At 36.8% G+C, this 27154-nt stretch overlaps 1 protein-coding gene across 7 annotated transcripts in view; it reads left to right on the top strand.

The window, feature by feature from the left end:
- The window catches only part of pcbp4 (poly(rC) binding protein 4), a 97079-nt gene that overhangs the window by 31160 nt on the left and 38765 nt on the right, over window positions 1–27154 (top strand). For 6 of the 7 annotated variants that reach the window (XM_067395886.1, XM_067395889.1, XM_067395890.1 and 3 more), the window contains 2 exons: window positions 23867–24046; window positions 26515–26538. In XM_067395886.1, coding sequence (XP_067251987.1) covers window positions 23939–24046; window positions 26515–26538 — 132 coding nt within the window. In that variant the 5' untranslated portion in view covers window positions 23867–23938. Of the gene's footprint in view, window positions 1–23574; window positions 23680–23866; window positions 24047–26514; window positions 26539–27154 lie in introns of those variants that run through there. The other variant, XM_067395888.1, reaches the window with a different exon arrangement.

A 27154-nucleotide genomic window follows, 5' to 3' on the forward strand; every position in this document is an offset into this window, starting at 1 on the left:
ATAACAGCTTCAACTCTTCTGGGAAGGCTTTCCACAAGGTTTAGGAGTGTGTTTATGGAAATTTTTTGATCATTCTCCTAGAAGCGTATTTGTGAGTTCAGGCAGTGATGAGAAGGCCTGGCTCGCATCCTCCACTCTAATTCATCCCAAAGGTGTTCTATTGGGTTGAGGTCAGGACTTTGCAGGCCAGTCAAGTTCCTCCACACCAAATTCGCTCATCCATGTCTTTATGGACCTTGCTTTGTGCACTGGTGAACAGTCATGTTGGAACAGGAAGGTACCATCCCAAACTGTTCCCACAAAGTTGGGAGCATTAAATTGTCTTGGTATGCTGAAGCATTAAGAGTTCCTTTCCATGGAACTAAGGGGCCAAGCCCAACCCCTGAAAAACAACCCCACACCATAATCGTGAAATTATATTTCACGAATTGACTTATTGCACAGGTGGCAACCTATCACGGTACCACACTTGAATTCACTGAGCTCCTGAGAGTGACCCATTCTTTCACAAATGTTTTTAGAGGCAATCTGCATGCCTAGGTGCTTGATTTTATACACCTGTGGTCATGGAAGTGATTGAAACACTTGAATTCAATGATTTGGAGGGGAGTCCCAATACTTTTGGCAATATAGTGTATATGGAAAAACAATTATTTTCAACCTTCGTTCTGATCCTCTGAAATTATCTGTTTTTAAGTGACAGCTCCTTTTTGGCTTGTCAGTAAACGGCCACTGTTATGATTGGCTAATGTCGTCATTGAAGCAGTATCAACGCATACTTGCTATTACACGTGAGTTCTGAAAACATTATCCATATAAAACCGTCATTTACAGATAAAGCATTATGAAATAATTTGGTTTGTGAAGCAGCTGCTGTCAGATCCAGTACAGTTGGCTGCTTCGTCTTTCAACAAATGTTTATTTGCAAACTCTCCATTACACTGTGCCTTGTTTACATAACAACATGTTCAGAACAAACAAATAATCCTCCGAAATGTTCCGATGCCATTAAAATAAACCATCCACTTGTTTCTGACTCTTGAGTTCCTTCAGTAGTCTATACAGAGACGCAAACAAGCTGTTTAAACTAGATGCGGCAAAGCAGACGTTCTTTCACTCTTCCATTTATTGTGTTGTTGACAGACTCAAGTTTGTGGAGTATGTCGGAAACTGAACGCATATCTGTATATTTTGCCCAGTGTAGACAGCGTCAGTGATTATAATGGGTTCTGTTTGACATCCAGTGTAGGCAAATGTCAGCTGTTAGGTGACTGAATGCCAGTGGGTGGGGCCTATGGTGCAATAATGTATAACTATTCGTCGATGTCTTGTTCTTGAGGGAATTATATGCAAATGTATTTACCCATGTGATGTCACAAATACCCCAATATCAAAAAGAGCCATTTTTAGAGCTTGATCAAAAAATGCTTTGTTTATAGTGAAATTAGTTTATAGTCCAAATTTGAAGTCTGCTAAAAGGTTTTAAAGTACCATTTTTATGGTAACGTAATTTCCAATTTCAAAACTAGGACACTGACAGTTATCAAGTTAACGCAAAAACGTTCTGTGTGAATGACCCCTTACTGTGCTATTTACAAACCTCCATCCACAAGGGGGGCGAAAGTTACCTGCAAACATTTGTGCCATTAGTCAGATGTTATTTTTGTAGGTAGCTAAACATGATGACTTTAGCTAACTCGGTCAGCAAGACTTCCAAATGTTTTTACTTAGTACTTGACCAGAAAAAGGAAAACCAAAGAAATATGTTTTACGCTAATGCTAATGCAAATGCAGTGCATCGTAAAAATAATTGAACTCTGACACAAGGCATGATATTGAGCTTACGTAGCTAGAAGCACCTACGTTCATATACTTGCAAAGACATTTTTTTCACTTATAGCACGACTTGTAACAACTCTAAGGATTTAACACATACTTGTATGTGTTAACTGTTACGAATCTTGTGTATCTTGAAGCATCTGCATTTACATACTTGCATTTTTATACTACTGCCCGATATAGCACAACTTGTGGCAATGCTAAGAATACAACAAGTTTGGGTTTCTTGAAGCATCGACGTTGACGTTTTAAACGCATATTTGATCTTTTCTAATAAACAGACCTTTTAAATGACCCTTTAAATGGGCCTGGGAGGAAATTCATCCGGGAAGTGAGAGGAAATGATGACTCGGATATTAACGGGATTCTGTATTGCTGTAGTGTGTTCTTCAATTAGTCTTCTGAGCTCATCGATTAAAGCCCACTATCTAGCAAGAGACGAGACATACAGATCCTCTGTGGGTGTTTTTACCCAGAGGGGCCATCCTGATTGCTGTCCAGATGTCCATTACTTTAATTGAGAGTAAGGAACAGCAGACTGCCAGTTTGAGAAAGACAAAGATAAAACAGGAAGAGGTAATGTGCAGGGATGAGAAGCTATTCCTGGTCAAAGCATTCCACTTTGCCTCTGTTCTAAGAGATAGAACTAAAGTCTTCCTGCTGGTGTATTAATGTATCCTCTGTCTATAAAATTGTTATGAGATCTCTCTTCTGTTCTGTCCTAAACATTCTTAAAGCATTTTTGTTCCCTGTTGAATCATGTGCAATAAGACCATGTATTATAGGGGTCTCGAAACTCGGTAGGCCGCTGTCCTGCAGAGTTTAGCTCCAACCAGCTCCATTACACCTGCTTGAAAGTTACTTGTATGTCTAGTGGGACCTTAAATAGCTGGTTCAGGTGTGTTTAATTGGGGTTGGAGCTAAACTTTGCAGGACAGCGGTCCTCCAGGACCGAGTTTGGAGACCTCTGATGTATTAAAACATTTTTATTGCATACTTATGACTTTCAGTCATGTACAACTGTGAGGTACACATGTTGCTAGATGAGCTCAGAAGTGGTCACCATCGGTCGAGGCTCGCTTCATTCCAGTGTCGTTTAGAATGACAAAAGGGGTATTTTTATGTGACATTGTAGCTCTCACAGGGACTGTAGTCTGGGTTGTGGAGACGCCGAGCTTAGCGACAAAGCCTTGTATTTGTTTTGAAAGGTTTCTGTTTTCCATCCTTTTCATACCAGCGTTTTAGATTTTCTGTGTTCATAATTGTCTTGTCTATGGTTTTTATTTTACACCAACTGCTTGTTTAGAAGATATGAGAAAATTTGTCTTAGCTGCATTTTAACTGTGGTTTGTTCTTCTACCATTTATGTGATTAAGTGTTGTGATCAAAAGGAAAATATGAAATAAATCTGTCAATTTTCTATAATGAATTGGCAGTGTGGTTAGGAATATACCATAGGCTGGAGGAGATGCTTTTTATGAGCCATTTTGTCCTTAGCAAATAAATTGTGCCCCCTTAATTAACTCACAATTAATCCGCTCAAGACATTCATATTTTGAGCATTTTTTATTTATTTTTTCCTGATTAATAGTCAAAGCAAGCGTGGGATTACTGGTTCTAATAATTATAATGTCCAATATAATAGATGATTTTAATCAAGGAAAATAAAATGAGACACAAACCTTCATGACCAAATGCAGTAAGATGCCATCGCTGAATATTACAGCTACACTTTAACTCAAGTAGCAATGTAACGCAGAGCAATTTTTGTTTTAGAGCCTGGCGACTGATTTACGGTGGCTATTTTGGGCTTTAAAACAACAGGTGATGTAAACAATTAGCTTTATCCACGTGCAACCACTACAACCTAGCAGGGTTTGCATTGAATTTAGCCAAAACTATGTTTTAAACTGCACAATTTAGTTTTTTGAGTGGACGTAATGGTTTATGTTGAAATATTTATGATGATGATGATGATGATGATTATAAAATATAAAGGCACATTTACAAAATATGGTATAAAATTTAATATAAAATCATAAAAATGTAAAATGTAAGTATTATTATTAACTACAAAATATTTAATATTAAATAATAGAATAATAATATGTGTTGTATTATTATTAGTATTAGTATTATTAATGTAAAATATAGGTATTATTTATTATTATAATTAGTAGTAGTAGTAGTAGTAGTCGTAAGTGAAATATAAAGGCAATTTTGCTAAATATATTTAATCATTAGGCTGGAACACTGAACAGCCAAGAAACGGAAAACGTGATTCTGCCGTCTCAGCACAGAACCAACAGATGGCTAAATTATCTTGACTTATTGTCTTAGTGGATTGCAGCAGATACAGGAAGGCCAGCATTATATTATCCCTTGTAACTTGGAATTACCACAACGGCTGTGGAAAGCTTGAGGATCCTTAAAATCATGGGGGGTAAAAAATCAATAGGTCCTGTGGGTTAATGAGGCAGATGTATGCTACGTAGAAGAGTTTGAATGCTCTCTGGACAGCTTAGCCTAAGGTAAGCGCCATGGGGCCAGACTGTGTTCTAGTACACGACGGACCCCCTGGAGACGGAGACAGAGTGTTCACTCAATAGACGAAACATGGACTGACATGCTCTCACCGTCCAGACACGGACGGCTGAGCTCAGCGCCAGTGACTTGAGTCAACATCGCGACGTGGTTTTCTATTTTTAACAACGCTGGAAAGTAACACCGCAAATTTGGATTTTATTCCAAGTAATGTGTAAATTAACAAGGGCTAACACCACGTGAACTTCTTAACAAGCTGCCCATGCGTTGAAGCATGCACTACTCCACGCTTCTGCGAGGACCAAATTTACCTGCTTCGTCGGCACTGATAATTGCTGACAAAACCAACAGTGGATCCAGGCCTTGCCCAGCCCCTAGGATGGTTAAACGACACCGCACATATAGTGGTCAGCGCTTTCTGTTCTTTGGTACAGACGAAGGGAGACATTTACTAATGAGAGCAGGCCATTCAGCCTGTCAGACGCCTCCATCACACACACATACACGCACATTGACTGAACAGAGCTGTAAATCACAATTAAAATGACATGGCTTAACAAGCCTGTCTGCCGTTCCTGCTTCTTTGCCCGTCATAGCATAAACCCCCAGAATTACGATTATATAATTAGATCATTTGTCCCTTCACCTAATTGGCACTGTGTTGTGGTGGGTTGTTATGCTGCTCCTCGTTTAGGACTAATATTTTGTTGTTATACTAATAAGATAAAGATGCGTAAATGTCAGCAGTGCATTTATTAAATCACAACGGGATCCAGGATATTAGTATATGAATATTACAGCCTGGGTTTACCATTTGTCATTTGAAGGAATAATGAGATTCGTCTGTGACGATACATTCATTTGCGACGTTATTTAAAGAGGATTTTTAATCAGATGTATCTGTTTATAATATATTTATTTATATCTCTCCAAATCTATCCTTCTGAACACCAGGAGTGCAGGATTTGATGGTGCGCAAGTTTTTAAAGCAGTAATTTTGTTTATCTGAAGAATGCTTTTCAGTGAATCAGATTACAGTCTGTCTTTGTGCCTGCTTTGTAATGCAAATAAATCAAAAGGCCATCTCTGTCTCATTAATGCACACACACACTTGCTCATTGTACGCACAAACTCAAGTAGCATGCTTGTTGCATCATGTTTATGCATTGATTTGTTAGAAAGATCTCTGAAATTGATTTATATAAATTGAAGTGTGTAATTCCAACACTGCTAGTGTCACTACACTGAATAACAGCAAAAAAAAAAAAAAAAAAAAAAAAAAAAAATGGTTTTCAAACTGAAACACTCCCTGTCTGCCATTGGTCTGTCAAACTGATAGCTCCACCCCAAACTCGCCCCATTGGTTAGGTCAATTTTGCTGTTGTCGCCGGGCTGCTCGGGCTGCTCAAACAAACAGAGAAATGTTTTGAAAACATCACAGAGCTTACACTTTCCGTGACTCAATCTACTGATAACTTGCTTTATAGATTATAGGGCAAATGGCAAAAATAGCAATAATTTGCTGCTATTACCATAAAGTTTGATAATTAAAGAAGATTAGGTTAGATTAGTCATCACAATGGCTATGATATAGAGTAACAATATATCTGTATTATGTAGGGATTAAATGGTAAGGGAGCTGGTTATCAAGAACAGGGCCGAATATAACCTCTCTGACATTTTATCAGTCAGGGTAATTATCATCACCTCCGTGTGACTGAACATTAATCAGCCTGGCGTATCTTTGACCAAAATTGAGAAATAAACAGCAGCAAGCCAACATGTACACTGAACGGATCATTAGCGGTGCAAGTTTTGCAACTCGTTTTTCATTTCTTATTTGGTTTTAATAGTTCTTGGGTCTCTTATGACACAGTTTGACAGTATGATGGGGCAGGAGGTCAGCGCTCTTACAGAGTGTTAGGGCACGACGGGCAGGCTGCTTTGCTCCCCGTGGACCTCATTAAAACCTTGAGGAGAAGTGGTGTGAGGCTGACCACTGTTCAACTGAAGTGTAGGGCTTGGTTGAAGTTAAAGTGCCCAGGCCTTCAAAGGAGCATTGGGAACTTCAAATATTTGTGGGAATGGCTATGAATTTCTTGTGTTCTTTGTCACCCCTGTGGAGCAGCTTTGGATGTAGGCAGAGTGCCTTTAAACTGCTTCATGCTATTACAACTTTCTGAAGAAAATTCTTAGAACAACAAATATATCAACCAATGGGATTAGTCTTTTGGTGGCTTGAACCTCTGTGAATCAGTATCTAAATCGGTATTGATTGTGTAGGTAGGGTTTGGGATAAGATTAGGCACATGGGTTTAGGAACTAGGTGAAGTAGACACAACTAGGATTGCTGTGTATCAATTGCATGTAGTCGACACAATTGTTTGACTTTTTTCTGGTTTTACTTGGTTGTTTAAGCTGCCAACAACAGTTTACAATTTCTTGATTTTTATTTTCTAAAAAGAGTATACAAAACTACTTAAGAATATATATATTTTTTAATAACCCTTGTTTTTTATGATGTTATGTTGTCTCACACTGACAATTTTGATATTACTGTACTCTGCCCCCAACATTTTAATACAGAAATTGAAAACGTTCATCATCACTGAACGTGTGAAAAAAACAAACAAACAAAAAAAAAAAAAAACTTGGAAGCCCTTCTTTGTTTCTTCTGCAGAACACAAAAGTTCTGAAAAAAATAAAAATAATAATTGATTAATGTTGGTGATCAAACCATTTTGGTGACCATTGACTTCTATTGTATAAACAAAAAACATTCAGACATCTCTCAAAGTATCTTTGATTAGTATCAGGTTTGGAATGACATGAGGGTAAATTATGAGTTTTTTCATTTTTGGGTAAACTGTCCCTTTAAAATATATGTTTAATTAAGTAATAGAGAGTTACATCATTGATTCAGGAATGGTAGTCCAAAGTTTTTTGATCCAGCAATAGGTCCTACTTGGCGACATCACATAGTGCCGAATTATATACTTTGAATAATTAAAAATGTGGTGATTGGTGGAATTTGTACAGTTGTGTGTAGCAAAAGCAAGACATGTTTTCACAAGGGAAATGTGTCGAGTCCTGTCGCCTGTACTCTAATTTGAGCAGGCTGTCTGGATCCCTCAGGGGTCCAGCTGTCCAGCATGGAACAGCTGAGGAGCTTCCCAAAGATCAGAGGCACACGCCCGAACCGCTCTGCTTGTGCAGCTGACAAAAGCCCTTCCCCGACCCTCTGCCCAGCCCCGCTCAGTTTGCTTTGTGCAACAGTCCTGGAATCCACCCCTGTGTGAAGGGTGGGTGGCACGCTGTGTTGTTTTAGCACCATGCTCTACTGGGCTCAGGCGTCAAGTCCCGAAACCTACCACATATCTGTCATTGAAAGGGCTGGCTAACACAGGCCTCTAATGGCACAGATATCACAAGCCAACCCTTGAAAAAAAGAAAGAAAGAAAGAGAAGCCAGAGTCATGACAGCAACTGAAGGCATCAGTCGCAATTTAATTCAAATGGAAGATGCACTGCAGCACTGGTATATTATGTATTTGGGTCAGTTTGTGTCAGGAAGGCTGGGGTTGGCTCATCATGAGCGAAGTTTCCCATAATCTCCGTGTAAGGCAAGAAACAAGATAGGAGTGCTCTCAAGTCTGCTTTGGGAAACAGTCTGAAATAAAGTGGCGGATTCATTTAACAATGTCTTTTAGGAAGTCTTCCACAGTGGCAATCACAAGCTTATGCAATATGGCTCTGGTAAAGAGGAAGCACTTGCAGATGTCCAACTAATGGCAGATTATCCACCCCATGTGATTTCAGCATAGTTTCACGGGAAGCAATTGGGAACTCAAAATCTAATAACTCTTTACGTTGCTTCTCTGGTCCTTTCTTTCCAATCTCCGTTGTATTCACACGCCATCCTTTGGTATGCGAGTAATCCTTTGCCACTTCAGAACCGGGGTCAGAGATAGAAAATGAGAAAACAAGCTGGGGTAATTTTCCTCTGCCAATATTCTCGGCCGGTGACCTTCACCCAGACTTGAGTAGAGGAGGGCAGCCAAGTGGCGGCTGAGGAACCGAGGGGTAAGAAATGAAAGCTAAGAAAAGCGAAGTGGAAATGGAGTTTCCTGCCGGGTGCGCCAAAACCCATCGGCACAGCCTCTGGAAGGATAAATAACTCTGATGCTTGTGTGGAGCATCTAATTAAATCAAAATGGGGCAGTTTCAGGTTATTGCCTACACTCATTAAGTACCTACCCAGTCCTTGTACTCCAAGCTTTGCTTGGAGTCTGAGATCACTGAACAAATTTAATTCGGCACCGCCACTCAGCTGGAGCCTTTTGCACAAAATGAGAAAAAATGATGAGTAGAATTGCATTGGGTTTAAGCATTAGGGAAATCGCTGATACCTTCATATGCTAGGCACAGCGGTTGGATTAGTAGTCATGTGTTTGACTTTAACTACTTCTATTATGTGCAAAATTACAATTTTACTTCAGGGTTTAAGTGCTCCTCTTGCAATAAGAGAGTATGCTGGCCTCAACAATTTCACAACCAGCCAATTTGGAGTTATTCATACAGTTTCATTTCTGCTTTGAGACAAGAAATAGACCATCTTAAAAATCAGAGTCTTATAGATGTATGCTTATGTCGTTCTGTAATTTTGATGACCAAACAATGTGTATTACAATGCTGGATGGCTTGTGTTGATAAATGGCATGCAATTAATTTTAAAACGTACTGTATTACTGTTACTAAAAATAAAGCTGCATCTGATTATGCTATGTTAGCTACTTGGCATGGTAAAGCATGGTACTTGCAAAAAATCAAGAAAATTAGATTTAAACAATAAGACTAAACATGTTGAGCTATATAACAACAATTAGTTTTCTGTCTATAAACGTAACCAGACAGTTGTTCCCTTGTCTATTAAAACATTTAATATATTAAAGTGTCTTTGGTGTTTCCATGGTTTCTACAAAATAAAACCAGAAACCGAGGGTAACGCAAGTATGACACAATTGACAGGCGACTCCTCACACGTCCCAGAGCCTTGGTTAAAATTGCAATTTTCTCACGATTTACAAATAGTTGGAAACATTTGGGATAATGTAAGTACTCAAGTGAACAAAATATATAACACTGGCCTAGTGGTTTTTGGATATTTTACTGCAAAAAATCTTACATATTGCACCTTTAAGGACAGTAAACATGTAGTTTAAGCTTTTAGTCCAAGTAGCTAACTAAAGGTTTAGATTTTATGTGGTAAAAGTCTGTTTATTTTGTAGTTCATGAACAGGCTGATTTATCCAAGAAAATGTCTGCAATGTAATTTAGATGATGGAACTAGGCAAGAAAAAGTATTCCTGACTATTTCTCTTTTATAAGTGGTCCTGACACAAGAAACCTATCAGAGGAAAATGCAAATAGGATGAGAATCAGACACACGAACAATAAGCAAAAAACAGCAGCCTTGTTGTTAGGATTAGCATTAGGTTAAATCTGTAATTAGCATTAGCATCTAAGCTAACTCTTTCTCTAGCAGCTTTATATTTTGGGGTAAAGGCTTGAGTCTTGTACAGCATAATGCAATACATGATTTGGCTACATTTGTCTAGGAAAAATGTCCTCAAATGGAATAAGAGACTGTAAAGGAAGTAGAGGTCATTTTGGTGCAGACGATCAATAGTATCATCCATATTAGAAAACAGTCCTTGTAAAACTACACTAGGTTTAATTTAGAATGATTTGACTTGACATTATCCCTATGAACTAGCCCCTAATTTATGTCCTATAGCTGAAGTATGTTGATCATGCCTTTCCAGTGCTGAGATTCAAATGTTTGATGTCCGTAATTTGAATATTACCCAGCATTCTGTTTCTCTTTGTCCTTGTGCAAACAGCAGTTTAGATTATATGCCCTTGTTCACTGATCTGAGGTCAGGAGTATGTTTGCTACTCCTCTTCTACTATGTTTTTTTCTTCTTTTTTTATTGAGGAGGCTGATTCCAGATCAGCACTCTATGGAAAACTCAGGGTGGCTGTGATCTCATGAGTCATATCACCTTTCGCACAGATTTTCTGACTATTTGTATTTTCCTTTTGATCTTTTCCTTGCCGTAGTTTAGTAAATGTTTAGCTGGTGACAGACATTTATGTACATAATTAGCAGCTGCAAAATTTAAAGAAACAATTCCCCCCAAAATACATTTTCATCATTTATTATCATTAGTATTATTATTAGCAGCAACATATTAGTAGTAGTTGTAGTGGTAGTATTATTAATAGTAATAATAATAATAATGGTAATTTAATTTAATAACAAATATCTATATATATATATATATATATATATATATATATATATATATATATAGAGAGAGAGAGAGAGAGAGAGAGTGTTGTATGATTATGATTATCAATGTACATATATATATATATCATGAAGTCGAATACATTATGAGTATATTTTTCAACTATTGCTTTAGTAATTTTCTCAATTTAGTATGAAATTTACATTTGGTTTGTGTCTGTATTCACCATTGCATCTTCCTTTTGATTTTTCCTCTGTGCATTTCTGCACATTTGCCCCTTGTTGCATGGAGGTGCCGTCAGCAGCATGCAGGATTCCTCCTCCGGTCTGAATCCCTTTGCTTAGTTGTTTTCAGACCTGTCACATAAATCTCAGACGGCCGGAGCCCCTTGGCGGCCAAGGTCACCGACGCCATTTAGCTGTCAGTCATCCGGCAGAGTTGCATCCACAAAGCAACATTACCCTGCGCTGCACACTCAGCTCTCTGCTGAGAACGAGAGAGCGGGACATAAAGACACGAAGCGTGAGAGTAAATAATATCGCAGCTACAAAAGTACTGTCACTTCAGTTTGCGCTTAAAGTCAACTCGCCTTTAAAATCTCCACAGCGCAGTAATTATGCTAAGTCTTTGACTGTATAATCGCTCTCGGCTTCCTGATAACATGGTGTTATCTTTACCTCAGGGGCTTGCGAATGCATTTATTGACCTTTTAAGTTGTTGTAGTGGCACGAGCTGTCAGCGAGGAAATTGATTCAGAAAAGATAGAAATCAGAAAATCCACCCATCACGAGAAATCCATCCTTAACTCGCCCGCTCTCGCAGTTCACCCGGAGCCACTTACGCCGTCAGTTGCGGCAATTATCGTAACAAAACGTAATAATGTACGATTGTGACGCAACAGTCACAAAAGAAATCAGCCTAAATTGAGTCTGACTGCTTTGTACTTAAGCACGCGTACTTCAGAGTGGAGAACTTGGCTTCTTTCGAGAGCTCTTCAACGCCCCTGCTATCCCACTCAGCATAATTATAGTGATCATGAGCGCGGGATGAGTGATGGAAGGAGAGGGAGGGTGAGACGTGAGGATGGATGGAGTGGGTGGAGGGAGGAAAGGCGAAACTGCATGATCTTGTTTTGTCTTTGTGTTCTGGCAAGGCCCTGTCAAAGCTGAGACATGCTACCCTACACTCCGGCTATTTAAATAGTGTGTGTGTCGGTGAATACCCCTCTGTGCAAGATATTTGTGAAAAACAGCACATGTTAGGTGTAATTTTTGTTTTTAATGACTTACATTGGCAATCAGTTCCAATCTTCCACTGATTGGATCTTGTTTGTGTGTAATCAGCAAAAAACTAGATAATTGATCAGATATTTGGCATTCACATTCATAATTTTGACACTTTCACTAATCTGATTTTTGGTTATATATTTGTGTCAGATTTTGGATAATTCAGATACTGTATGTGATGGATGGCAGATAAGAGTAATATATAAACATTATATTAAAAATCCATTAAATAAACATATGCATTAAATTAAAATACTATAATATTTATTTTTATTTAATACATAAGTGTATTAATGTATTTTTCATGTATTTATTTGTCCTATTAAGTATTTTTCTTTATTATACACATTTTCTCCAACTGATTGATTGTTGTTCCATGTGTGTAAAGGGCAAAACTTGTTTGAGATTGGCATACAAATTCATAATTGGGACAATTATGCAATATGTTTAACTTGTTTGATTTTTCTTTTTAGTTCAGGATATTTCAAATAATTCAGATATGGTATGAATAACAGAGAACGGTAATATTCAAGCATTACATTAAAAATACATTAAATAAACATATGTATTAAATAAAGATGCAGGGCAGTTTTTATGTATTTTTTATATATATTTTTATTTAATACATAAGTGTGTTAATGTATATTTTATATATGTATTTATTTTTTATTAAGTATTTTAGTATTTCCTCTTTTTTTCAGTGCATTCATTATTACATGATCTCTGAACAAATTTTCTTATCAATGTTATAATTTTAGGATCTGTTTCTGAAAACTGATCAACGAGTTAATGTATGACAATCAGTGCACTGCAAATTGGAGGAAAACTATCTGCAGTATAAAAATCATAAATCATTAAATCATTTTATATGTAACATTTAACATTTTATTTACAAATAATAATTTATGTATTATATATTTATTCTGATTCCATGATTCTGATTGGTCATTAGCTGTGTTTTATTCACAATTCACCCCATGGTTCTGTCACTACACAACACCCTCAGCAACCACTCTTAGCAACATAAACCATATGTTCTCAATTGATATTATTTATTGAAGCTTACTTTATTATGTAGAAGAGAGTTGTGAGAAAGAGATTGAGTGAGCGAGTTTATTACCTGCATTCAGATTTAGCATTTTCCTTCAGGTCAGTCCTAAGTTCATAAGAAAAAATCTGTTTAAATGTTTTATCTTGTCCTTTGAACAGTTAAGGGGCTTTCCATGACTGACAGCACTATTCAAAGCATTTGTCAGTTGCTTCTTGTTCCGTGTTCACAACAATTCAGTCTTTTCAATATAAAAGTCTTTGCTACTGACTTACACACTCATAAAGACAGTCTTTGCCGCCATCTAATGGAGTAATAATGTAACTTCTGTTGCTGTTCACAGTCAGGGACTATTTTTTTTCCGGCGGAAGGAAGGCTTTTAGCGATTTTACTTCATGAAAGTTGTATTGATACATATATTTTTTGAGTTTAATATTTGTATAGTGTGGTAACCGTTTTATAAAAGCAATAAGGTACTCGAGGCTGGTGCTGTATCGTGAATAAGTCACGGCTGAAGGGGTTGCAGGCGCTCCGCTTCGTGTTGTTAGGCACAACGCCCTTCAGCCGTGACTTATTCACGATAGAGCACAGCCTCTCGTATCTTATTACTTACATATTACACTGTCTGCATGCATTTTAATGCTTCAAACTCAAATGAAATTGGGGAAATGAGTTCATGTGGGGATTTAAATCTAAGAATAAATGCTTTTTTTCAGCAGAGAAATATTATTTACCCAAGGCCTGCTGGCTCATTGTTGTCCTGCATTAGAGATTAGACCCAGTACTTTTAAACAGCTTCTTTTCATATCGTCAATTCAATTCACCCAACAATAACATTAACTCAGCCCTTGTGTGATGTTAATAAAGCATCCAGTCCAAGGACAGCACAGCATTTATAGAGATGGAAGCTTGTCTGTTTTATTTGGTGGAGTGATGGTGATATTGGCGGACAACCCTTGGGATAGGCCGTGAATCAGTCATCCATGGGTCACCAGGAAAGAGGAAGGGAATTGGGGGTGGAAAGGGATCTAAAGAATGGTTTTAACCCCATCCTACAAGTATTTGAAATCAGTTCCATAATTCATGTGCACTGAGACGAAGTGTCATGGGCTGTAATAGAAATTCTGTTGTGTGTACTGATGGACGTCCAAGAAAGTCCTTCAAATTTGAAATTAATCCAGCTCGTAATCCACAACCTTAGAGGGTACAGTGTATGAGCTCAGTAAATAGTTTATCTCAAATCAGGTCTGGATGAAACATCCCAGAGGAGCAGTTTATTGCTAAGACTACTTTTATAGCTTTGTTGTAGCTTGAGATAATACATAATGGAGTTAGTAAAGGCGCGGTCACATTACTGAAATTTTGTGGGCAAAAAAGGTGCAGTGTTGAATGAAGCACACCTCACGCAGAGGTCAAAATTTTTTGATGGCCGATCCTTTTGGGGCATAATTAGAAATGAGCCGATTCAGGGTGTGTGGCCCTTTAAATCTCGTGCTCCACACCCCAAGAGCTCGCGCTTGCATTAAACAACATAAAAAAAGTTCAAACAGCTAATATAACCCTCAAAATGGATCTTTACAAAGTGTTCATCATGCAGCATGTCTAATCGCGTAAGTATGGTATTTATTTTGATGTTTACATTGATTCTGAATGAGTTTGAGGCTGTGCTTCGTGGCTAATGGGCTAAAGCTAACATTACACACTGTTGGAGAGATTTATAAAGAATGAAGTTGTGTTTATGCATTATACAGACGGCAAGTGTTTAAAAATGAAAATAGCGACGGCTCTTGTCTCCGTGAATACAGTAAGAAACGATGGTAACTTTAACCACATTTAACAGTACATTAGCAACATGCTAACGAAACATTTAGAAAGACAATTTACAAATATCACTAAAAATATCATGATATCATGTCAGTTATTATTGCTCCATCTGCCATTTTTTGCTATTGTCCTTGCTTGCTTACCTAGTCTGATGATTCAGCTGTGCACATCCAGACGTTAATACTGGCTGCCCTTGTCTACTGCCTTTCATAATGTTGGGAACATGGGCTGGCATATGCAAATATTGGGGGCGTACACCCCGACTGTTACGTAACAGTCGGTGTTATGTTGAGATTCGCCTGTTCTTTGGAGGTCTTTTAAACAAATGAGATTTATATAAGAAGGAGGAAACAATGGAGTTTGAGACTCACTCTGTCTTTTCCATGTACTGAACTCTTGTTATTTAACTATGCCGAGGTAAATTACATTTTTGAATCTAGGGCACCTTTAAAAAATTAAATATATATATATAAATAAAAAGGAAGTAAACAACAGAGTAGCCGGTAATCTGATAAGTTTGTGTGCACTGGGAATCTTTTTTTCTTTCAAATAAAGCAAGGTAACAAAATTTGCATACAGCAAAACCAGTGAAAATGACAACATGACATAGTGGGCAACTGAATATAGTGCAGTATAGTCTGAAATCAAGGGTTTAAAGTTTGTTGATCGTGTGTTTCCAGTAAAGCTGAACTCTCCTGTCCGCAAGTCTGCAAGGTTTGTAAAATGAAATGTTTATTAGATATTCAAAGATCAGTTTAAATGACAAAAATGCGTATTTGCTGAATGCTGACAATAAATGAGAAAGTATTAGTGTTTTATACTTAATTAGTGTTAACTTATTAGTTTTAATACTTTTAAAGAATTAGTTCACTTTAAAATTAAAATTACCACAAGATTTACTCACCCTCAAGCCATTCTAGGTGTATATGACTTTCTTCTTTCTGACGAACACAATCAGTGTTAACAGGGACAACGAGTTTGAAGCTCAAGAAAATGCATCCATCCATCATAAACATACTCCACACGGCTCTGGGTGGTTAATAAAGATCTTCTGAAGCGAAGCGATGGGTTTGTGTATAAGAAAAATATCCATATTTAATAATTTATAAAGTAAAATATCTAGCTTCTGCCAGACCACCTTCCGTATTCAGCTTAGGAAAAAAGCATAACTGCGTCAGTTAAATTTTTTTTTTTCTTTTCTGTACGTTGAATACGGAAGGCATAGGACATAGTGTTTTGACCTGCAAGAGTAATTACACTTTCTCCGTGAGATGAATACAGATGGCGTTCTAACAGAAGCTAGATATTTTACTTTATTTTACTTTAACTTGTTTTACTTTAACTTGTTAAACATGGATATTTTTCTTACACAAGAGCATTACTTTGCTTCAGAAGGCCTTTATTAACCACCCAGAGCTGTGTGGAGTATGTTTATGATGGATGGATGCACTTTCTTGAGCTTCATACTCGTTGGTCCTGTTCACTGCCATTATAAAGCTTAGATGTGTCAGGATATTTATTAATCTGATTGTGTTCATCAGAAAGAATAAAGTCATATACACCTAGGATGGCTTGAGGGTGTGTAAATCTTGGGGTATTTTTTTATTTTAATTTTAAAGTGAACTAATCCTTTAAACACAGACCGCAAACTAATAAAGACGGAGAATGGGAGAGCTGTGTGCTCAGGCGCTGTCAAAATAAAAGTCTTCGACTTGACACATCGGCCAAACAGAAAAACTTGTCGATGCCGATATTTAAAAAGTGCCAAATATCATACTGATATATTGGGCTTTTAACCATGCTGCTTTCTGTTGGTCAACACTACGAATTTCCGTAACCAACGTGAACCAGTTGAAAAATGTTCCTGTTTATTATTGTGAAGCTGCTTTGAAACAGTTTATATTGTAGAAAACGCAACATAAATAAAGGTGACTTGACTTGACAATGCAGAATGAAATCATTCCCAAGTGTTCATCAAGGCCCTAGTGATCATTAAGGCCTGTCTGGGGCACCCCTTCCATTCTCGGGTTGGTGGTTTCCTATAACAGCTCTTGCATTTACGGAATGCGCCATTATGAATGTCGACGGGGTGAGGGGGGTGGGGGCTGCGGGACAAGCACGCAGTGAACCGACACATTAACGCGTACAGCCTTGACTGGCAGGGTGTGTATTCGAGCTGCGTGTCAAACATGGAAGAAGAGAGAGAGCGAAAGAGAGAACCAGACCAATGCAAATAGCAGCGCTCTGCCGTGACCTAGAACGCCTCCCTGCATACAGATGCTTTGAATGAATCCTGAGTTTGTGTTCATATCCAAACCCTCCCAGCATGAGGGCAGGTGCTCCTTAATGTCAGTGCAAGAGCATGTATCGATCTCAAGCTGTGCTCTAAAATGCACTCAAATCGCGTGCATTTGGGATACTAGTTCACAGCATGTGGTCAGTATCACATGTTACATTTATGTAAGGACACCTGAGGCATTCTGTTTATTATGTTCAGACATGCTTAACATGATAATCTTTTCCTTGGAGTACCATGTAAATACCATGGAATTGCTCCTATTATTACCTTCTGATATCATCAATGGCTGCATTTGCATGCACAAGGATATTCTGATATTGATCAGAATTTGGTCATACTGTATTCAAATTATGTAAGCATCATGTAAAAACATGAACTTGATCGCTATAATCAGATTAAGCCAATATTCTGGTTTCTGGAATCAGAATAACACGGGTACATATTTTTGCTTTATTCAGAATTTTGGGCCATTCAAACACCTTACTCAGAAAATTTGTGCATGTCCAAAGAGCTAAAAATCTCAGATATTGAAGAAATTAATAATTGATTTAAGGTGTGGCCACATTAGTGAAATTTTGCCAAAATTTTGTGGAATAAAATTTAAATGCCTTGATTTCATCTTTCAAAAAAATGCACTTTTACAAACATTAAAACAAAATTCTTGACTTACATTTTGTAATTCATTGAACTCGTATGCATTATTATTAAGGACAAACAAGAATTTATTATTATTATTATTTTCAAATTAATGAAGCATAACATAAGTAGTAGTTTATTCACAGTAATCTAATTTTTTTTTAAATAGAAATAATCCAGTACCTGTGAGGCATGTAATTATTTTTTTTTCAGAATAAAGGCTTATAGAGTATAGACCTCAGCTGTAATTGATTGTGGACACTCTTGACAATCCATATTTTCACACACTACAGGGTGGCGAAGCATCATTTAGCACTGCCAATTAGTCTTCGTTAGACGTGGCATTGTATTACACATAAAGAGAAGAGAGATTTACAGGTGATTAGCATTAATTAAATGGAAGATTGTGTTCCAACAGAAATATTGCTACAGGTTCGTAGATATACAGGTGTAAATAATCCTAGAGTAGGAAGATAAACAGTCAGATGCATAAACATCCTTGTTGGTCCAGGAAGGAACACCATTTCTGGCTTCATTTTAGGGTTAGGGCTGTGGTTTAGTGGTTCTGGATTGACGGCGACAGTGAACACCCAAAGGGGCCTTTGCCGGAGTCATAGAAAATCAGATTGGCTTTTACACTTTTATGTAATTGATTGCTGGCTAGCAGGGAAACCTTAATAGTCAGCACTGCACTTTTTATTCAAACAAGTCCAGGAGGTTGATTTAATACCTACCGACATCATTTGCATATCTTGGTTGAATTTCTTGGTTAAATTGGTAGGAACACAGACTATTTGAAAGTTGACATCAGTAGAAGCAGCCGATTCATTTCCAAGACCTGGTTTGAAAAACATACAATGGACATATTTATTCTTTGATTATGTTCTGCTCCTCAATGTTTTCTTCTACAGTAAGTTACCACAGCTTTGATAAATGTATCTTAGTCAACTGTTAAGCATTTTGCTGTTTTTTTATTTTTTTGTATTTGAAATTTTGTTGCCATATTGACTTTAGTTGTTATTATTTCCTTGTGAGTGATTATGGTTGGGTTTATGACATGATTAGGGCCCTGTGATTTCCATAATGCGAAAATTATGGATGGCATCGCAGAATCAATTAATAAAAATCGAATTTATTGTATAACATGGAATGTCATAGAATTTGGCAAAATTTGGGATGAATAAATCAAAAGTAGGGTTGCTTAATCGCATGGTGATATAGAATAGTGTCTGTGGATGTTAAACTACAAAATGGCTGCTATTTAAATATAAAGTCTGTCTCTGAATGAGCAGTACAGTTACATCTATTACACATACACTGTAAAAAGTAATACGCTATATCTACTCCATACAATTTTGGCAACAGATTACAAGTAATAATATCAATTAAATTCAACAAATAGAATTGAGTTGGAATTAATCAAATTAATTCCTTAAATGTCAACCATTTCAAACGAGTAAAATTTAAGTAAAATTTATAACAAAAAAATACCCTGAAGGAAAGAGAAACACAAGAATTAACAGAGGTTTAGAAGTTGATGTTGATTTTATTGAATATTTTTGGTCAACATTATGGTTATCAGTGTTTAATTTAGTTGGACTATTTGCTTTTTATGTCAGTTTGTGGTTTTTGTAATGGTGCTAATTTTACACATTTTAAATGGTTGACTTTTAAGGAATTCATTTGATTAATTCTAACTCAATTCTATTTGTTGAATTGAATTTAATGATATTGCTTGTAATCTGTTTTATTGAGTCAATAGAGTGTATTATTTTTTACAGTGGCATGCGTGACACTAAGCGTCTGTTGTCTCACTATTTAAAGAGCTGCTCTGAGAGTCACTTCACAAGAATTTCACCATTTCATTTGAGAAAATCTATCGTTAGATACACACTGATACAAAACACAATAAAAGTTTGGTTTAACTTGAATAAATTATGATAGATAAACAGTATATTACTATTGTACAATAGAATTTAGTTCTCAAAGTAATAATAACAATAATAGTAATAATACTGTTTATTAACAAAATTATTTTTAGGAATATCACACATTATCACAATTTTTCATCCATGTTTTAATTTAAACAGCAAACCTCTGTTGTGCAGTACTTTGTTTGCCCCCCAAAAATGAAAGGAATTGTTAAAATGTCATTTGATAACATTAAAGAAAAAGTTTTATGTTTGATTACCACCTTTTTTTTTATGCTAAATTTTACGGATGCACCAATACCATTTTTTTCCGGGTACTCGCCGATATCAATACAGATGCCTAGACATGTATTAATTTCTTTTCTTTTTTTTCTTTTTTTTTTTTGGGTGATGTGGCAGTTTTCCAAGTACAACACAGTGAGACTAATAAATTAAGGACAGCTTTTTTATTATTACTCCATTGAAAAAAGTAATAATTTTTATGTGCTTGTCACAAACTTAAAGCACAAAAACCTTCAAAGGGCATAAGTATTTTTTAACCTAACTTTCAAAAAGTGCTAAACAAATATTACAGAACAAATGTTAATTCTGTCAGTTACGTTACGTGAGGGATCGGTCTTTGGTATCCGGGCTATTTTTACGAGTGCGAGTACAAGTACATGAGCTTGGTATCGGGCCGATATCGGTGCATCCCTACTAAATTTGTATTAAATTATCACTGAATTGAGAAAAATTTAAATTGACAACTCAGAATTTCTGAAAAAGTAAAGTAAATTTCATAGAGTACTATTGTTAAACTCTTTAAAAATAATCATGGAATTGTTATAGTATTAAGATTTTAAATGATTAGAAATTCATTTTGACTAATAAAATTGAATCATACCAAAAGTAAAATGGAAAGCATGAAATTTGTTAAAAAAAAAATAAAAAAATAAAATGGAAACTGGGAAAAATAAAACATTTTCATAGCAGTGTTATTTTAGTATCATTGAGATACTTTTAGCAAATGCCAATAACCCTGTCTCATAGGGCCCTAGTTTAGGGTTTATTTTAGGGCTTAGGGGTTGCTTAAACAGTAATGTTTTGTCAGGACCAACAGAAAATTCGTAAACACACTCAACTTGGCAAAATCATGGCAATCACAGGTGCAAACCAGTGGGCACCATCTCTCTCCCGTTCATCTCGCTGTCTCTTCTTCTAATTGGTTGGTGGATCGCCTTGAAGGAAGAGAAGAAAACGAGACAGGCACAAGTAGCGATCGCTTTGCACTAATGACACGCATACGCCAGCACCACCCGTGGACATGACTATCCAAATGACACACTGCCAAACTCCTACACAAGCAGCAGACGGCTTCATCGATGCCTCTCATGTGATGCTGCTTTGCTTTTTGGATTTCTGACCTACTTTTTTGGAGCCCCGGCTGACGTCGAAATCTTGGATGTCTTCCGATGTTATCTGAAAACACACACCCACACCTGTAATTGAGCGGCCGTGACAACGGCAGCTTTAATTAACCTGTCGGCAGATTTCAGTAAACCGCGACGTGGGTGAATCTGGGTGGTGTTACGACGAGCAGATGTTGGAGCGTTTGATTCTAAGAATCATCAACTGCATAAGCATGCTGTGATGCGGCTGTTTTAGCACTCGTGACGTCTGATGTAGCAGTTCCTCTGAGAGCCGACAGCTTATTTCATTCACCCTGAAGCTTCAACAACACTTGCCAATCAATTTTTAAATTATAACTTATGCAGTCTAATTTTGGGGACCTTTAGAAGCTGACGTAAATTTTTAAGTGCTAAGCAGCCTTGATTCCAATTCCTCAGGAGATGTAGGCTACAAGCAAAACATTTTGCAATGCTTTTTCTTTCTTTCTTTCTTTCTTTCTTTCTTTCTTTCTTTCTTTCTTTCTTTCTTTCTTTCTTTCTTTCTTTCTTTCTTTCTTTCTTTTATTTATATTTGTTTTAGTAATTGTAATACCTCAGCATAATCTTATTTCAGTTATTTGCCAAGGCAATATTTATAAGATTACACTTAAGCTTTTTATCTAATATTTTTTATTTCATTTTACTTCAGCTTTGTTTCAATTACCAAAAATGATAGTTAACAATAACAACACTGGTGTATATAACATTTTATACCATGTGCACATCTTAATCATTGTTTTTCTAAATGTTTTTACATATATTTTTCAAGGTTTTTTAACAAATATGATTTAGTGATTCAAAACAAAAAATTATTACATTTTGTGGGGAGTGCACCGCATGACATTTTACAACCTGAACTAACCTTATATAACTAACCGCCTGATATTTTTGACCTTGACACAGTCATAAGGGTCTATAATATAATTTCTTGTATATTTAATTGTATTTTATGTGTTGTTTTGACCTCATGACTTTTTTGGTCACATTACATGACTTTGGCCCTGTTTACACTTTTTTTGGTTGATCGGATCACAAGTAGCCGAGGGAGACACATTCCCGTTTCCACCTGGTCTTTTGTCCATTTTCGACCACTTCTGTCCTGATTTCTCTCAAGGAGAGGGTCTATGGGTGGATAAAGAGGGATAAAGATCTATGGTGGCGGACGACAGTCAAACACAGTCATTCACACACAGAGTACAAAGTACCCTACCCTAATGACAATAAAGAGCCCGATCACACATACAGTATCAGGTTGTTTTTTTCGTCCATTGCTATGGCTATCACTCTCTATCGGATTTAATCATGGATTTACAGTAAATACGGTTGTCAATCTAGAAACTTTGTGATGTGAAGTTAGCAGTATGAAAAATATATATTATATACAGAAAGCGAGCAAAGATATTCACTGAATTATATTCACTGCTGTCAATTACAACGCAAGGTACACAAAGCTACACTCTTGCAAAAACTTCCGTTATAATCAATGAACCTGTCTATGCTGTGCAATTAATTTCTTATTGGCATTGTGTTTATACTTTGTTGGTTATAATGAAAGGATTTGTGAACAAATACCCAGTTTTTGCCGTTTTGTGCGTAACAAAAATGTAGGGCTTTTTTAGACCTTTCAATCTAATGGACGAAATAACACCACTATTTACACCACACTGCCTAAATAAAGCCATCATATGGTCTCAATAGAGTCTGTGGTTTTTTTTCTCATGTAGAGGTATGGGTGCACAAAACCTGCAATTTCCTTTCACAAAAGAAGGAAAAAAAATGCCAAAACCAGCATCACCTCATACTCCACTTCTGGGTCTTCACCAAAAAACGTGGAGCATGCAGTGGGGGTGATTTCAGCAAGCACTTACAATCATCCTCTCCTGCTTTGTGAGATTGGCTAAATTGGTGATACTGACTTTGGTGCCACTGTAACTGAACACCTCATTGTCATCATTCATCTGCTGAGGCATTGTTGGATTCTCATGTCACGGTTGTCCTCACTTAACTGAATACTTTGCACATAAGAGCAGATGGCATGGCTATTACAGATCATCTTATTTACAGCTGTGAGACACGCAGACTCCCGTCAAGGCAAACAGAAACCAACACCGGTTTGAATCTAAGTTGGGCTCGTTTCCCAATCCCACCCAACCTTTCAAGTCCCAATGAAGGCAAAATACCCATAAATATAGAAGTAGTTGACAGTTTGGAATGTGTTGTCGACATGTCAAGAATACACTGTTTTTAGTGCTGTGAATCCACTTTGCATGCACTTCCGAAAGGATGAGGACTCATGCTGGAATTGATACAGAAAGCCATTGTTAGTGTTTGTATCACTGTGTATAAAAGCACCTAGGAAGATCCTTAAATTCAGATATGGTAATGAGCTCTTTTTTTCCCCGGAAATCAGTAGACCAATCACAACAGTCTGGGCCATCTGACCAATCAGAGCAGAGTAGGCTCTCGGAAAGGAGGGGTTTAGAGAAAAAAGAATCTTTGAATGAACCGTTTTCAAACTCATTGAGAAATGAGGTGATGTGCAATGTATATTATGAGAAAATTAAAGTTTTTCATCATTTTAATCTATTGTCGGTTTTTAATCTATTGTCGGTTTTTAATCTATTGTCGGAGACCTTCAAAACAAAATGAGCAATATTTAAAATGGCATAATAAGGGCACTTTGAGTTATTGACGTATGTTTTGTGTGTTGTCGTTCTAGAGTGGTGAGTGGAAGGAGAGAGTCCTGCTTCCCCCCCTCCCTGCCCATTCCATCATCCGTAGAGCATCTTTCATGCGTCTCCCTGGGTCTGAATCCCACGTCAGGATGAACTGTGAGCAGGATTTTGGAGATGGAGGCATGAATGTCACTCTAACTCTCCGGCTGCTCATGCACGGCAAGGTAAAATGCACATAGACACCACAGACATTTAGTATTTTCAGTGCAAGACAATACTGGGAGTAGGAACCTGACATCTAAAGGTAAATTTCAAAATGATGATGCTTTGTACTGAAACTTCTTAAACTCAGTGTCTGTAGATTCGTTTCGCACCTACTCCCAGTGGGTCAACCTGTTAATACAGAGATGTTTTAATACAATCTCTGATTTAAACTCAGCATGCAGATAGTATCGGGAAGTGAGATTTTGCCTGGGCAAATCAGCTTTTTGAACTGAGTTTCAATGCATCATCATCAAAAATGTGGGTTTTTACATTTAAATATATTTTGTTTATATACTGTGCATATATACTGTCTATATATATATATATATATATATATATAATGTACAGTATATAAACAAAACATTTTAAATTATAGATTTAGAAAACATTATAAATGTATAAATTATTAATTTGATAATTCTTTCATGTGTTCGTTCAGTGAAAAAACTGAGAATCATGCTATGATTATTTGCAACTAGATTCTTTTGATGTATTTTCCTTCTTCCAAATGTTTTAAATCTACTTGAATTGAAGTTATTAGTAAACAAATGGTTGTAGATTTCATTGCCATGTCATTACAGTGTTGTCAACATGTTCATTTAACTGTCAGCCAGCTGCCAGTGACAGATTTCCTCCCACATGCCTAAAACTCCTTGATATTTCTCATTTGCATATCTCTAAAAAGGAATGAGTCATTAAAAACAGTCATGAAAAACCAATGAAAACATAATGAACCGTTAATAAACTGCCACATTTATATGATTTATGTGCCAATTTATGTTCTCTTAATTCTCCATCAACAGATTGTGATTTGATCTTTCAATGAGGATAAACAGGGATGCTTCAAGACTTAAGTGATACCTTACATTCTTGGCACTTTAAACACATATTCTTGCTGAAAACTTTTCTAGAAATATTTGTACATGATGTCACGGATTAATTAATGGTTCATGACATCATTCTGCAAACTTTGTTTTGCACTCACATAAATCAAAAGCAACCCAACCCAATCTCATGGGAAAACATAACTGTTTTATGAGGTACCAATTTTGTAGGAATTCGTAAAATAGATGTGAACAGAAAACCAAGTTTTTAATGTTGTTCATATGTCTATCTGGTGTTTTTAACATGCTTTATGACAAACCATGTTCAAATTCATAAGTCGACACCATTGCTGAGTATTTTCACTTTAAAACTGCAATAAACCAAAGACAGTCTCAAACCCGCGGTTTGAAATCGCTAGTGTTTCTGATGTCACAAACTACCTTGTAACCAATCACATCAATGTGTCAGCGGGCTTTTGCATATCATTAACTGACCACGCAAGGAGTCTCAAAAGAAGGTTATCCCAGTATATTTTTCTGTTGATATGAAAAATCAGGTAGATTTAGCAATATGGTGTGTGTATGATGCACATTACGATGTTATGATGAACTACATGCCTTTCTCCGCTGACGTTCTGAGTTGTTCAAAGTTTCAAGGGATACCGATTCTTAGCAGGCAGCTGTCAGACTCGTAAATATGAACATAGTTTGTGTAACATTAGCAACACATTATTGACATAGTCAAGCAAAACGCTCATCATATGAACGTTATGTGTCAGACGTTGTAAAAAGCGATACCATTATACAGTGTTTACCTCAGTAAGTTGACCGAGTGGATCTCGTCTGAGCTCGTGCTAGTGAGTGGAGGCGGGGCTAATTATCATATTCATAGACCCATGTATATTAAATGAGGTAAGGGTGTAGAGTTACAGTACATTCAAGCTATTTAAGGCATTAAGATTTTTTTTTTACGTTTAAATATGTAATTTTGGTGATCAAAGATGAGTTTTAATGGAATAAAATTATTGACTACAGGGGGACTTTAAAACACAATAAGAAAAACATGGTTTTAAGAGTGCATGAAGGTCCACCTAATACGTATAAAAACATATGAATGAGCTTGTACGAATTTGCCACCAATTCAACAAAACTTAAAATAGTTACAAATTGTAATAAGAATGTGTTGAGCCACTTGACAATCATTTTTAAAATGTGCATTGCACTTTAGTAGTCTTGGATGAACTAAAGTCAACATGAAATTGACCCATATTTGGAACAGTTAATCAGCGCATGTTACTCTAAAGAAGAAAAAAAATGGCTTTTTAATATTCAATCAAAATAAACTTTATTCCTAAATTTTGCACTTTTTGGCATCATAAATCAAATTGGTTATGAACACCAATTTGTGTTCACTTTAAAATTTAGATGGGAAATTTAAAAGGGACAGAGTGCTTCCACAGCCTGGAGGGCTCTGAACTAATATGGTTCCATGTGATCCCGAGTGCACAGATACTCCAGACCCAGCCTACCTCATCAAAACCCACAGACAGACGAGCAGCTTGGTAATCAATAAGCTGACATTTGCTTTGTTTCTCTTTTCACAGGAGGTCGGGAGCATCATAGGCAAGGTGAGCGAATCTCTTTGTTCCTGTTGTCCCTGCTGTTGACTTATTAAATTTGGTGGATGCATCTTGAGATTTTTGTCACTATTGGGTTTGTTTTTTTTCCTCTGTATTAGATTGTTCTTGCAATCTTTCTCACAAACCTTTAGGTTACAGTCCAAAAGCCCAGATTAGAAAACAAACAGAATCTATCACTACAAGACTTGATGTTTCCTAGCAAATGGTTTGTTAAATGCGATGAGTCGTGCATCATATGTATTAATGATCTGGATATATTACATTGTTAAATTCTACAGCTAGCTCTGTTTATCCCCAGAGCAAGTGCAATTGTCTGAACATGGCACAATCTCTCAGAGATTAGTAAACATTGTGTCAGCTACTGATGAGATGATTTTTGTGGGATTTTTGTATTTTTTTTTCCTACTTTGGCCAACTCTAGGTCCTGGAGCTACAAAACACATACCCAGACAAATACACAGTTGTTGGCATTTCTTTGGCTCTAAATAAATCTCTTGTGAGACAAAGCTCTCTTCAGAACTGGCCTGCTAATAGGTCTCTGGGCCTTTGCCAGAGTTTGGCCTCAGGACAAGAGGCAGACCACTCTGAGCTCCACTGGGGTCTC

The sequence above is a fragment of the Chanodichthys erythropterus genome, chromosome 10 (assembly GCF_024489055.1).
Source record: "Chanodichthys erythropterus isolate Z2021 chromosome 10, ASM2448905v1, whole genome shotgun sequence".
Taxonomy (NCBI): Eukaryota; Metazoa; Chordata; class Actinopteri; order Cypriniformes; family Xenocyprididae; genus Chanodichthys; species Chanodichthys erythropterus.